The sequence below is a fragment of the Leptodactylus fuscus genome, chromosome 6 (assembly GCF_031893055.1).
Source record: "Leptodactylus fuscus isolate aLepFus1 chromosome 6, aLepFus1.hap2, whole genome shotgun sequence".
Classification (NCBI taxonomy): domain Eukaryota; kingdom Metazoa; phylum Chordata; class Amphibia; order Anura; family Leptodactylidae; genus Leptodactylus; species Leptodactylus fuscus.
The window spans coordinates 185,454,422-185,468,685 of NC_134270.1; the positions used below are offsets into that span (position 1 = coordinate 185,454,422).

General features: G+C 49.2%; 1 protein-coding gene across 1 annotated transcript in view; it reads left to right on the top strand.

Moving 5' to 3' along the window:
* The window catches only part of ATP1A3 (ATPase Na+/K+ transporting subunit alpha 3), an 85,158-nt gene that overhangs the window by 48,346 nt on the left and 22,548 nt on the right, over window positions 1-14,264 (top strand). The window contains 8 exon segments of the mRNA XM_075278005.1: window positions 9,927-10,046; window positions 10,896-10,955; window positions 11,066-11,269; window positions 11,386-11,499; window positions 11,693-11,827; window positions 12,271-12,388; window positions 13,652-13,920; window positions 14,030-14,228. Coding sequence (XP_075134106.1) covers window positions 9,927-10,046; window positions 10,896-10,955; window positions 11,066-11,269; window positions 11,386-11,499; window positions 11,693-11,827; window positions 12,271-12,388; window positions 13,652-13,920; window positions 14,030-14,228 — 1,219 coding nt within the window.

Genomic DNA, 14,264 nt, shown 5'->3' on the forward strand with positions numbered 1-14,264 from the left:
CTGAAACGACACAATGTAACTCTGAGCGCAATGTAACAGCGACGCAATGTAACTCCGAGCGACGCAATATAACTCCGAGCGACGCAATGTAACTCCGACAACGCAATGTAACTCTGAGCAATGCAATGTAACTCCAAGCGATGCAATGTAACTCCGAGCGACGCAGTGTAACTCTGAGCGCAATGTAACAGCGACGCAATGTAACTCCAAGCGACGCAATGTAACTCCGAGCGACGCAGTGTAACTCTGAGCGCAATGTAACAGCGACACAATGTAACTCCGAGCAACGCAGTGTAACTCTGAGCGCAATGTAACAGCGACACAATGTAACTCCGAGCAACGCAGTGTAACTCTGAGCGCAATGTAACAGCGACACAATGTAACTCCGAGCGACGCAGTGTAACTCTGAGCGCAATGTAACAGCGACACAATGTAACTCCGAGCGACGCAATGTAACTCTGAGCGCAATGTAACAGCGACACAATGTAACTCCGAGCGACGCAATGTAACTCTGAGCGCAATGTAACAGCAACACAATGTAACTCCGAGCGACGCAGTGTAACTCTGAGCGCAATGTAACAGCGACACAATGTAACTCCGAGCGACGCAGTGTAACTCTGAGCGCAATGTAACAGCGACACAATGTAACTCCGAGCGACGCAATGTAACTCTGAGCGCAATGTAACAGCGACACAATGTAACTCCGAGCGACGCAATGTAACTCTGAGCGCAATGTAACAGCGACACAATGTAACTCCGAGCGACGCAATATAACTCCGAGCGACTCGATGTAACTCCGAGCGACGCAATGGAACTCCAAGCGACGCAATGTAACTCCAAGCGACACAATGTAACTCCGAGCGACGCAATGTAACTCCGAGCGACGCAATGGAACTCCAAGCGACGCAATGTAACTCCAAGCGACACAATGTAACTCCGAGCGACGCAATGTAACTCCGACCGACTCAATATAACTCCAAGTGACACAATGTAACTCCGAGCGACACAATGTAACTCCGACCGACTCAATATAACTCCAAGTGACACAATGTAACTCCGAGCGACGCAGCGTAACTCCGAGCGACGCAATGTAACTCCGAGCGACGCAATGTAACTCCGAGCGACGCAATGTAACTCCGAGCGACGCAATGTAACTCCGAGCGATGCAATGTAACGCCGAGCGATGCAATGTAACTCTGAGCGATGCAATGTAACTCCGAGCGACGCAGAGTAACTCCGAGTGCAATGTAACTCCGAGCGCAATGTAACTCCGACAAAACAATGTAACTCCGAGCGCAATGTAACTCTGAGCGACGCAATGTAACTCCGAGCGACACAATGTAACTCCGACAACACAATGTAACTCCGACAACACAATGTAACTCCGAGCGTAATGTAACTCCGAGCAACGCAATGTAACTCCGAGCGCAATGTAACTCCGACAACACAATGTAACTCCGAGCGACGCAATATAACTCTGACAACACAATGTAACTCCGAGCGCAATGTAACTCCGACAAAACAATGTAACTCCGAGCACAATGTAACTCTGAGCGACGCAATGTAACTCCGACAACACAATGTAACTCCGACAACGCAATGTAACTCCGAGCGCAATGTAACTCCGAGCGCAATGTAACTCCGAGCAACACAATGTAAGTCCGAGTGACACAATGTAACTCCGACAACACAATGTAACTCCGAACGCAATGTAACTCCGAGCGACGCAGCGTAACTCCGAGCGACGCAATGTAACTCCGAGCGATGCAATGTAACTCCGAGCGACACAATGTAACTTCGAGCGATGCAATGTAACTCCGAGCGATGCAATGTAACTCCGAGCGACACAATATAACTCCGACAACACAATGTAACTCCGAGCAACACAATGTAACTCCGAGCGACGCAATATAACTCCGAGCGACGCAATGTAACTCCGAGCGACGCAATGTAACTCCGAGCGACTCAATGTAACTCCGAGCGATGCAATGTAACTCCGAGCGACACAATATAACTCCGAGCGACGCGATGTAACTCCGAGCGACACAATGTAACTCCGAGCGATGCAATGTAACTCCGAGCGATGCAATGTAACTCCGAGCGATGCAATGTAACTCCGAGCGACGCAATGTAACTCCGAGCGCAATGTAACTCCGACAACACAATGTAACTCCGAGCGACGCAATATAACTCCGACAAAACAATGTAACTCCGAGCACAATGTAACTCTGAGCGACGCAATGTAACTCCGAGTGACGCAATGTAACTCCGAGCGACGCAATGTAACTGCGAGCGATGCAATGTAACTCCGAGCGATGCAATGTAACTCCGAGCGATGCAATGTAACTCCGAGCGACGCAATGTAACTGCGAGCGATGCAATGTAACTCCGAGCGATGCAATGTAACTCGGAGCGATGCAATGTAACTCCGAGCGATGCAATGTAACTCCGAGCGATGCAATGTAACTCCGAGCGACACAATGTAACTCCGAGCGACACAATATAACTCCGAGCGCCGCGATGTAACTCCGAGCGCAATGTAACTCCGAGCGCAATGTAACTCCGAGCGACACAATATAACTCCGACAACACAATGTAACTCCGAGCGACGCAATGTAACTCCGAGCGATGCAATGTAACTCCGACAACACAATGTAACTCCGAGCGACGCAATATAACTCCGACAAAACAATGTAACTCCGAGCACAATGTAACTCTGAGCGACGCAATGTAACTCCGACAACACAATGTAACTCCGAGCGCAATGTAACTCCGAGCGCAATGTAACTCCGAGCGACGCAATGTAACTCCGAGCGACACAATGTAACTCCGACAACACAATGTAACTCCGAACGCAATGTAACTCCGAGCGACGCAGCGTAACTCCGAGCGACGCAATGTAACTCCGAGCGATGCAATGTAACTCCGAGCGACGCAATGTAACTCCGAGCGACGCAATGTAACTCCGAGCGATGCAATGTAACTCCGAGCGATGCAATATAACTCCGAGCGATGCAATGTAACTCCGAGCGACGCAATGTAACTCCGAGCGATGCAATGTAACTCCGAGCGACGCAATGTAACTCCGAGCGACGCAATGTAACTCCGAGCGACGCAATGTAACTCCGAGCGACGCAATGTAACTCCGAGCGACGCAATGTAACTCCGAGCGACGCAATGTAACTCCGAGCGACGCAATGTAACTCCGAGCGACGCAATGTAACTCCGAGCGACGCAATGTAACTCCGAGTGACGCAATGTAACTCCGAGTGACGCAATGTAACTCCGAGCGACACAATATAACTCCGAGCGATGCAATATAACTCCGAGCGACGCAATGTAACTCCGAGCGACGCAATGTAACTCCGAGCGACGCAATGTAACTCCGAGCGACGCAATGTAACTCCGAGCGATGCAATGTAACTCCGACCGACTCAATATAACTCCAAGTGACACAATGTAACTCCGAGCGACACAATGTAACTCCGACCGACTCAATATAACTCCAAGTGACACAATGTAACTCCGAGCGACGCAGCGTAACTCCGAGCGACGCAATGTAACTCCGAGCGACGCAATGTAACTCCGAGCGACGCAATGTAACTCCGAGCGACGCAATGTAACTCCGAGCGACGCAATGTAACTCCGAGCGACGCAATGTAACTCCGAGCGATGCAATGTAACTCCGAGCGACGCAATGTAACTGCGAGCGACGCAATGTAACTCCGAGCGATGCAATGTAACTCCGAGCGACGCAATGTAACTGCGAGCGACGCAATGTAACTCCGAGCGATGCAATGTAACTCCGAGCGACGCAATGTAACTGCGAGCGACGCAATGTAACTCCGAGCGATGCAATGTAACTCCGAGCGACGCAATGTAACTCCGAGCGATGCAATGTAACTCCGAGCGACGCAGAGTAACTCCGAGCGACGCGATGTAACTCCGAGCGACACAATGTAACTCCGAGCGACGCAATGTAACTCCGAGCGACGCAATGGAACTCCAAGCGACGCAATGTAACTCCAAGCGACACAATGTAACTCCGAGCGACGCAATGTAACTCCAAGCGACACAATGTAACTCCGAGCGACGCAATGTAACTCCGACCGACTCAATATAACTCCAAGTGACACAATGTAACTCCGAGCGACACAATGTAACTCCGACCGACTCAATATAACTCCAAGTGACACAATGTAACTCCGAGCGACGCAGCGTAACTCCGAGCGACGCAATGTAACTCCGAGCGACGCAATGTAACTCCGAGTGCAATGTAACTCCGAGCGCAATGTAACTCCGACAAAACAATGTAACTCCGAGCGCAATGTAACTCTGAGCGACGCAATGTAACTCCGAGCGACACAATGTAACTCCGACAACACAATGTAACTCCGACAACACAATGTAACTCCGAGCGTAATGTAACTCCGAGCAACGCAATGTAACTCCGAGCGCAATGTAACTCCGACAACACAATGTAACTCCGAGCGACGCAATATAACTCTGACAACACAATGTAACTCCGAGCGCAATGTAACTCCGACAAAACAATGTAACTCCGAGCACAATGTAACTCTGAGCGACGCAATGTAACTCCGACAACACAATGTAACTCCGACAACGCAATGTAACTCCGAGCGCAATGTAACTCCGAGCGCAATGTAACTCCGAGCAACACAATGTAAGTCCGAGTGACACAATGTAACTCCGACAACACAATGTAACTCCGAACGCAATGTAACTCCGAGCGACGCAGCGTAACTCCGAGCGACGCAATGTAACTCCGAGCGATGCAATGTAACTCCGAGCGACACAATGTAACTTCGAGCGATGCAATGTAACTCCGAGCGATGCAATGTAACTCCGAGCGACACAATATAACTCCGACAACACAATGTAACTCCGAGCAACACAATGTAACTCCGAGCGACGCAATATAACTCCGAGCGACGCAATGTAACTCCGAGCGACGCAATGTAACTCCGAGCGACTCAATGTAACTCCGAGCGATGCAATGTAACTCCGAGCGATGCAATGTAACTCCGAGCGACACAATATAACTCCGAGCGACACAATATAACTCCGAGCGATGCAATGTAACTCCGAGCGATGCAATGTAACTCCGAGCGACGCAATGTAACTCCGAGCGATGCAATGTAACTCCGAGCGACACAATATAACTCCGAGCGCCGCGATGTAACTCCGAGCGCAATGTAACTCCGAGCGCAATGTAACTCCGACAACACAATGTAACTCCGAGCGACGCAATGTAACTCCGACAACACAATGTAACTCCGAGCACAATGTAACTCCGAGCGCAATGTAACTCCGACAACACAATGTAACTCCGAGCGACGCAATATAACTCCGACAAAACAATGTAACTCCGAGCACAATGTAACTCTGAGCGACGCAATGTAACTCCGACAACACAATGTAACTCCGAGCGCAATGTAACTCCGAGCGCAATGTAACTCCGAGCGACACAATGTAACTCCGAGCGACACAATGTAACTCCGACAACACAATGTAACTCCGAACGCAATGTAACTCCGAGCGACGCAGCGTAACTCCGAGCGACGCAATGTAACTCCGAGCGATGCAATGTAACTCCGAGCGACGCAATGTAACTCCGAGCGACGCAATGTAACTCCGAGCGATGCAATGTAACTCCGAGCGATGCAATATAACTCCGAGCGATGCAATGTAACTCCGAGCGACGCAATGTAACTCCGAGCGATGCAATGTAACTCCGAGCGACGCGATGTAACTCCGAGCGACGCAATGTAACTCCGAGCGACGCAATGTAACTCCGAGCGACGCAATGTAACTCCGAGCGATGCAATGTAACTCCGAGCGACGCGATGTAACTCCGAGCGACGCGATGTAACTCCGAGCGACGCAATGTAACTCCGAGCGACGCAATGTAACTCCGAGCGACGCAATGTAACTCCGAGCGACGCAATGTAACTCCGAGCGATGCAATGTAACTCCGAGCGACGCAATGTAACTCCGAGTGACGCAATGTAACTCCGACAACACAATGTAACTCCGAGCGACGCAATGTAACTCCGAGCGACGCAATGTAACTCCGAGCGACACAATATAACTCCGAGCGACGCAATATAACTCCGAGCGACACAATGTAACTCCGAGCGACGCAATGTAACTCCGAGCGACGCAATGTAACTCCGAGCGACGCAATGTAACTCCGAGCGACGCAATGTAACTCCGAGCGACGCAATGTAACTGCGAGCGACGCAATGTAACTCCGAGCGACGCAATGTAACTCCGAGCGACGCAATGTAACTCCGAGCGACGCAATGTAACTCCGAGCGACGCAATGTAACTCCGAGCGACGCAATGTAACTCCGAGCGACGCAATGTAACTCCGAGCGACGCAATGTAACTCCGAGCGACGCAATGTAACTCCGAGCGACGCAATGTAACTCCGAGCGACGCAATGTAACTCCGAGCGACGCAATGTAACTCCGAGCGATGCAATGTAACTCCGAGCGACGCAATGTAACTCCGAGTGACGCAATGTAACTCCGACAACACAATGTAACTCCGAGCGACGCAATGTAACTCCGAGCGACGCAATGTAACTCCGAGCGACACAATATAACTCCGAGCGACGCAATATAACTCCGAGCGACACAATGTAACTCCGAGCGACGCAATGTAACTCCGAGCGACGCAATGTAACTCCGAGCGACGCAATGTAACTCCGAGCGACGCAATGTAACTCCGAGCGACGCAATGTAACTCCGAGCGACGCAATGTAACTCCGAGCGACGCAATGTAACTCCGAGCGACGCAATGTAACTGCGAGCGACGCAATGTAACTCCGAGCGACGCAATGTAACTCCGAGCGACGCAATGTAACTGCGAGCGACGCAATGTAACTCCGAGCGACGCAATGTAACTCCGAGCGACGCAATGTAACTCCGAGCGATGCAATGTAACTCCGAGCGACGCAATGTAACTGCGAGCGACGCAATGTAACTCCGAGCGATGCAATGTAACTCCGAGCGACGCAATGTAACTCCGAGCGACACAATGTAACTCCGAGCGACGCAATGTAACTCCGAGCGATGCAATGTAACTCCGAGCGACGCAATGTAACTCCGAGCGATGCAATGTAACTCCGAGCGACGCAATGTAACTCCGAGCGACACAATGTAACTCCGAGCGACGCAATGTAACTCCGAGCGATGCAATATAACTCCGAGCGATGCAATGTAACTCCGAGCGACACAATGTAACTCCGAGCGACACAATGTAACTCCGAGCGACGCAATGTAACTCCGAGCGATGCAATATAACTCCGAGCGATGCAATGTAACTCCGAGCGACACAATGTAACTCCGAGCGATGCAATGTAACTCCGAGCGATGCAATGTAACTCCGAGCGCAATGTAACTCCGAGCGACACAATGTAACTCCGAGCGACGCAATATAACTCCGAGCGACACAATGTAACTGCGAGCACTGACAGTCACTGTCACCTGCTGTTGTGTAAATGGAATAGTCAGGAGATGGGAATTCTTGGCCATTATGGAGACACTTAGTAAAGGAGGGCTCTGCAGGGGGGACCACAGACCACATCTCAGTGCTTTCTGGCTGATGTTTCGGTCACGTTGACACTGGTGGTAGCAGGACACGGACTCTACACCCCACACAGGTGGCTCCGGTAGTGCCGCTCATCCAGGATGGCCCATCAATGTGCGCTGTGTCTGGGACTCCTAATCCAGGCGCCTCCATGGGGTAATAAATGGGATTTCCATTGAGGATTTTTGTGGGATTTTGTTGTCATCGCATTCAGCTATGTACAGAACAAACGCTGAGAATTCATTCCTTCACATCTACAGGAGGTGTTATAAGATAAGATAAGATAATCCTATAATAGTCCCACAGTGGAGGGGGGGCCTGTAGTGTTTGGAGCAGTGTATATATATATATACACCTGTAAGACACAACCAGTCATTTTCTCATCATCTCAGTATCCCCTGTACAAGCCGCCATGACGGGGCCCCCGAGCCTGTATGTATATATATAGATGGTGGATAGGTGGGTCACACAATCAGTAGGGGGCAGTATCTACACACTATGATGCTGCACCTAATGGTTTTTTCAGTAGATTGTGGGATGCTTTAGGAAATCGTGCAGGACAGACAAGTGCAGGGGCTTAATTTCTAAGAGATTTTTATTTATTCAGGGTGCCAGTGATGTCATAGTCAGGTATCTGTATTGAGTCCAGTGATGTCATAGTCAGGTATCTGTATTGAGTCCAGTGATGTCATAGTCAGGTATCTGTATTGAGTCCAGTGATGTCATAGTCAGGTATCTGTATTGAGTGGAGAGTATCACCGGTTATATCTCAGGACTGCTCTGTATACACCGGTTATATCTCAGGACTGCTCTGTATACACCGGTTATATCTCAGGACTGCTCTGTATACACCGGTTATATCTCAGGACTGCTCTGTATACACCGGTTATATCTCAGGACTGCTCTGTATACACCGGTTATATCTCAGGACTGCTCTGTATACACCGGTTATATCTCAGGACTGCTCTGTGTACACCGGTTATATCTCAGGACTGCTCTGTATACACCGGTTATATCTCAGGACTGCTCTGTGTACACCGGTTATATCTCAGGACTGCTCTGTATACACCGGTTATATCTCAGGACTGCTCTGTATACACCGGTTATATCTCAGGACTGCTCTGTATACACCGGTTATATCTCAGGACTGCTCTGTATACACCGGTTATATCTCAGGACTGCTCTGTGTACACCGGTTATATCTCAGGACTGCTCTGTATACACCGGTTATATCTCAGGACTGCTCTGTATACACCGGTTATATCTCAGGACTGCTCTGTATACACCGGTTATATCTCAGGACTGCTCTGTATACACCGGTTATATCTCAGGACTGCTCTGTGTACACCGGTTATATCTCAGGACTGCTCTGTATACACCGGTTATATCTCAGGACTGCTCTGTGTACACCGGTTATATCTCAGGACTGCTCTGTATACACCGGTTATATCTCAGGACTGCTCTGTGTACACCGGTTATATCTCAGGACTGCTCTGTGTACACCGGTTATATCTCAGGAGCTTCTCAGAAAGAAGCCCATTAAGGTCATGGATGGGCCCAGTCAGTGTCCAGACCCTATGGAGGGGCCCAGCCAGTGTCCAGACCTTATAGAGGGGCCCAGCCAGTGTCCGGACCTTATGGAGGGGCCCAGCCAGTGTCCGGACCTTATGGAGGGGCCCAGCCAGTGTCCGGACCTTATGGAGGGGCCCAGCCAGTGTCCGGACCTTATGGAGGGGCCCAGCCAGTGTCCGGACCTTATGGAGGGGCCCAGCCAGTGTCCAGACCTTATGGAGGGGCCCAGCCAGTGTCCAGACCTTATAGAGGGGCCCAGCCAGTGTCCAGACCTCAATCCCATAGAAACTTATGGAGGAGCTGAAGCTCCGAGTGGTCGAGCGACTGCCCAAAATCTTACTGATATAGAGATGATCTGCAGAGAGGAGCCGACCGAGACCCCCCTGACATGTACAAACCTCATCATCACCTCCAAACCTCTGCTGTGCGGCCAACAAGGGATTTCCCACCAAGTATTACGTCTTGTCTGTCAGAGGGGGCACATACTTATTTCTCTCTGCAGAACACAAATACATTTCTACCATTTATACAAGGGGATTTCTGGATTGTATTTGTGATCTTCTCTCTCTGTTACAATGAGCCTTATAGTTATAGACTGTCCATGTCTGTGTCAGGGGGAACTTCCAGAATCAGCGAGGGGTCACATACTTATCTCCTTCACTCTATCTTTGTGAGATGTCTGATAACTTTCCGTTCCTGTATTATTCCTTCTGATCGCTCTTCTTCCTCTCTTGCAGTACGGCCGGTCAGATAGTTACCGTGTGGCCACCACACAGGACAATAAAGATGGCGAATCCCCTCAGAAGGGTAAAGTGGTCAAGAAAGAAATGGACGACCTGAAGAAAGAAGTGGCCATGGTGAGTCCTCAGGTTATAGACTTCCCCATAGACTGAGCAGCCCTCATGGTCTATAAGATCACATGACTGCTCATGACATCATCATCTTACCTTGGTGGTAGGAGAAGGTGCAGCAGTGGAGGAACACACAGGTCCATTGCTGCACATACCAGGTAGCTAGGTCTGGCCCAGCCAGCGGAGAAGAACTCACCAGTTAGTCTATACCATGATGAGGTCACTAGTCCTACGTGTCACTCTTAGTCTACCCCATCACTACTAGTGATGTCCATGATAAGGTCACTAGTCTGACCTGCCACTCTTAGTGTACGCTATCACTGCTAGTGATGTCCATGATGAGGTCACTAGTCCTACGTGTCACTCCTAGTCTACCCCATCACTACTAGTGATGTCCATGATAAGGTCACTAGTCCTACGTGTCACTCTTAGTCTACCCCATCACTACTAGTGATGTCCATGATGAGGTCACTAGTCCTACGTGTCACTCTTAGTCTACCCCATCACTACTATTGATGTCCATGATAAGGTCACAAGTCCTACGTGTCACTCTTAGTCTACCCCATCACTACTAGTGATGTCCATGATGAGGTCACTAGTCCTACGTGTCACTCTTAGTCTACCCCATCACTACTAGTGATGTCCATGATGAGGTCACTAGTCTGACCTGCCACTCTTAGGGTACGCTATCACTACTAGTGATGTCCATGATGAGGTCACTAGTCTGACCTGCCACTCTTAGGGTACGCTATCACTATTAGTGATGTCCATGACACGGTCACCAGTCTTGCTGCCGGTATCCCGACTATCTGCTCACCCTTCACTGCTCTTTACTAACTTTCTCTATGTTTTCAGACGGAGCACAAAATGTCAGTGGAAGAAGTGTGCCGGAAATACAACACAGACTGCGTACAGGTGAGTGGTCATACATAAGGCACATCCATGTAGACTACCTTTGTAGATCATACATGTAACATATGATGCTGCTGAACACAGACACATCCTTCATCTTCTTGTTTCTATAGGGGCTGACACTCAGTAAAGCAGCAGAGATCCTGGCCAGGGATGGTCCTAATGCTCTCACTCCCCCACCTACCACACCCGAGTGGATCAAATTTTGCCGCCAGCTGTTTGGTGGATTCTCCATCCTGCTGTGGATTGGGGCTATCCTCTGCTTTCTGGCCTATGGTATACAAGCGGGAACAGAAGATGATCCTGCAGGCGACAATGTGAGTTGTGTCTGTAATACTTATCTGATGCGGTCCCTGGAAGGATCGTACCGATCGCCGTATACCAGGGGGAGTGATGTGTTTCTTGACCATAGATGTCTTCGCTGTTCTTCTAGCTTTACCTAGGTATTGTTTTGGCCGCTGTGGTCATCATCACTGGCTGCTTCTCCTACTACCAAGAAGCCAAAAGCTCAAAGATCATGGAGTCCTTCAAGAACATGGTGCCCCAGGTGTGTATGGTTGTCTCCAGTTCTCCTGTTCATTCTCCTGCAGAGCTCCACTGTCCTTCTACATAGCCTATAACTTGTAGCCCTCATATTAATGGTATCTCCACATGGTCCATGTCAATCAGATCCTTCATTTCTTGACTTCACTGATCTCTACATCATTCCCAACTCCCTTCTATTCTTATTCTTCTCCTAGCAAGCGTTAGTTATCCGAGAAGGTGAGAAGATGCAGCTGAATGCGGAGGAGGTTGTGGTCGGCGACCTGGTGGAGATCAAAGGTGGAGACAGAGTCCCGGCCGATCTGAGGATCATTTCTGCCCACGGCTGCAAAGTGAGTGACAACCCACAATGACTATCTGAGATAACATGTCTTAGACCATCCCTGTAGAACATGGCTTTCCTGAAGTCCACACTGAGGAACACTTGTGAAATCTTTGTATTAGTCGTTGTAGTAAAACATCAGCTGTAGTGACTGATGCCAAAGCTACAATGGTGGCAGCATGGACGTCCAAGATATCTTCTTAAAGGGTTCACCAGACTTGGGCAAATTGCATATGTATTACAGGATATTCCCTACAGAAGTGAATCTAAGTCCAATCTTCTGATATCTTGTGTAATGACCCTCAGTCCTTTATATGGGACTCGTCATCTTCAATCCTCTTTCCAATGTTTGCAGTAGTTTCGATGTCTTTGTGTATTTCTCCTCCTCCTCATTCATCCCTTCTCTCTTCTGTCTCTTCTTTCCCTTCTTCCTCTGCCTTTATGTTCTTTCAGGTAGATAACTCTTCCCTGACAGGTGAATCTGAGCCCCAGACCAGGTCACCCGACTGCACTCACGATAACCCTCTCGAGACCCGTAACATCACTTTCTTCTCCACCAACTGTGTAGAAGGTAATATCATAGGGCTCGGAAGAAAACCTATGGCTGTGGAGGTCAGCAGCTTGAGGTGGACATAGATGAGAGACAGGAGGACATCAATCTGGAGCTGTCATCCTACAAGATAATCACTACTATGGACGTTCCTTGAGCCAATGTAGGGAAATCCAAAAGATGTCCATCACTGATAATGTTTGGAGAAAGGATATAACAATTAGTGGATCCAAGTATGGTCAAGATCATATGAAGATCTGAGAATGTCTGTGTTCTGTCCCTGCGCCCATCCATTAACATGAATGGGAGTTCTCATGAATCCTTCATTTAAGGCTCACTTTGAGTCTGTCTATGAGCTTCCTTCACACTATGAGTCACATTGATATTGAGTCTGATCATGAGTCACCTTCACATTGTCCCTGACCATAAGTCACCTTCACATTGTCCCTGATCATGTGGTTCCTTCATGTTGAGCCTGACCATAAGCCACCTTCATATTGTCCCTGACCATGTGGTTCCTTCATGTTGAGCCTGATCATGAGTCACCTTCACGTTGTCCCTGACCATGTGGTTCCTTCACATTGTCCCTGACCATGAGCCACCTTCACATTGTCCCTGACCATGTGGTTCCTTCACGTTGAGCGTGATCATGAGTCACCTTCATGTTGTTCCTGATCATGTGGTTCCTTCACATTGTCCCTGACCATGAGCCACCTTCACATTGTCCCTGACCATGTGGTTCCTTCACGTTGAGCGTGATCATGAGTCACCTTCATGTTGTTCCTGATCATGTGGTTCCTTCACATTGAGTCTGACCATGGGTAGGCATCACATTGAGTCTGACCATGGGTCGGCATCACATTGAGTCTGACCATGGGTCGGCATCACATTGAGTCTGACAATGGGTCGGTGTCACATTGAGTCTGACCATACATTGGGGTCACATTAAGTCTGACCATAGGTTGGGTCACATTGAGTCTGATCATAGGTTGGTATCACATTGAGTCTAACCATACGTTGGGGTCACATTGAGTCTGACCATGGGTTGGTTTCACTTTGAGCCTTTGATCTTCCTTCACATCAAACATGACCATGAGTTGCCTTCATGCTGAGTTTGACAGTGAGTCACCGGTGAATATAATTGATAAATGTCCTTCCCTAATACAAGGGTTCCCACTCCTAAACATAAATCTGGAATATTAGACATGTAACATGTAATAGGGTCATAGGACTGAAACTGAAAACTTCCGAGAACTCATTGTAACCCGACTGATGAACTTACAGGTACAGCCCGTGGAGTAGTCGTGGCCACTGGAGACAGGACAGTGATGGGTCGCATCGCCACATTGGCTTCTGGTCTAGAAGTTGGAAAGACCCCAATTGCCAAGGAAATTGAGCACTTTATCCATCTGATCACTGGGGTGGCAGTGTTCTTGGGAATCACCTTCTTCATTCTCTCTCTCATCTTGGGATACTCCTGGCTGGAGGCCGTCATCTTCCTCATTGGAATTATTGTGGCTAACGTACCAGAGGGTCTATTGGCCACTGTCACTGTAAGTCCTGGAGACCTCAAGGGTTGTGCCAATCTGCTTACACAATGTTTACTACTCGTGACCCTCTCGCCAGGTGTCATGCCATCGACTCATGTTCTTGCCTCAACAGGTATGTCTAACTCTGACCGCCAAGCGCATGGCTCGAAAGAATTGCCTGGTGAAGAACCTGGAAGCTGTGGAGACCCTGGGATCAACATCAACCATCTGCTCAGACAAGACTGGCACCCTTACACAGAACCGAATGACTGTGGCACACATGTGGTTTGACAACCAGATTCATGAGGCCGACACCACCGAGGATCAGTCAGGTACAGGAGTCCTGCTGCACAAAGCAAACAACAAAG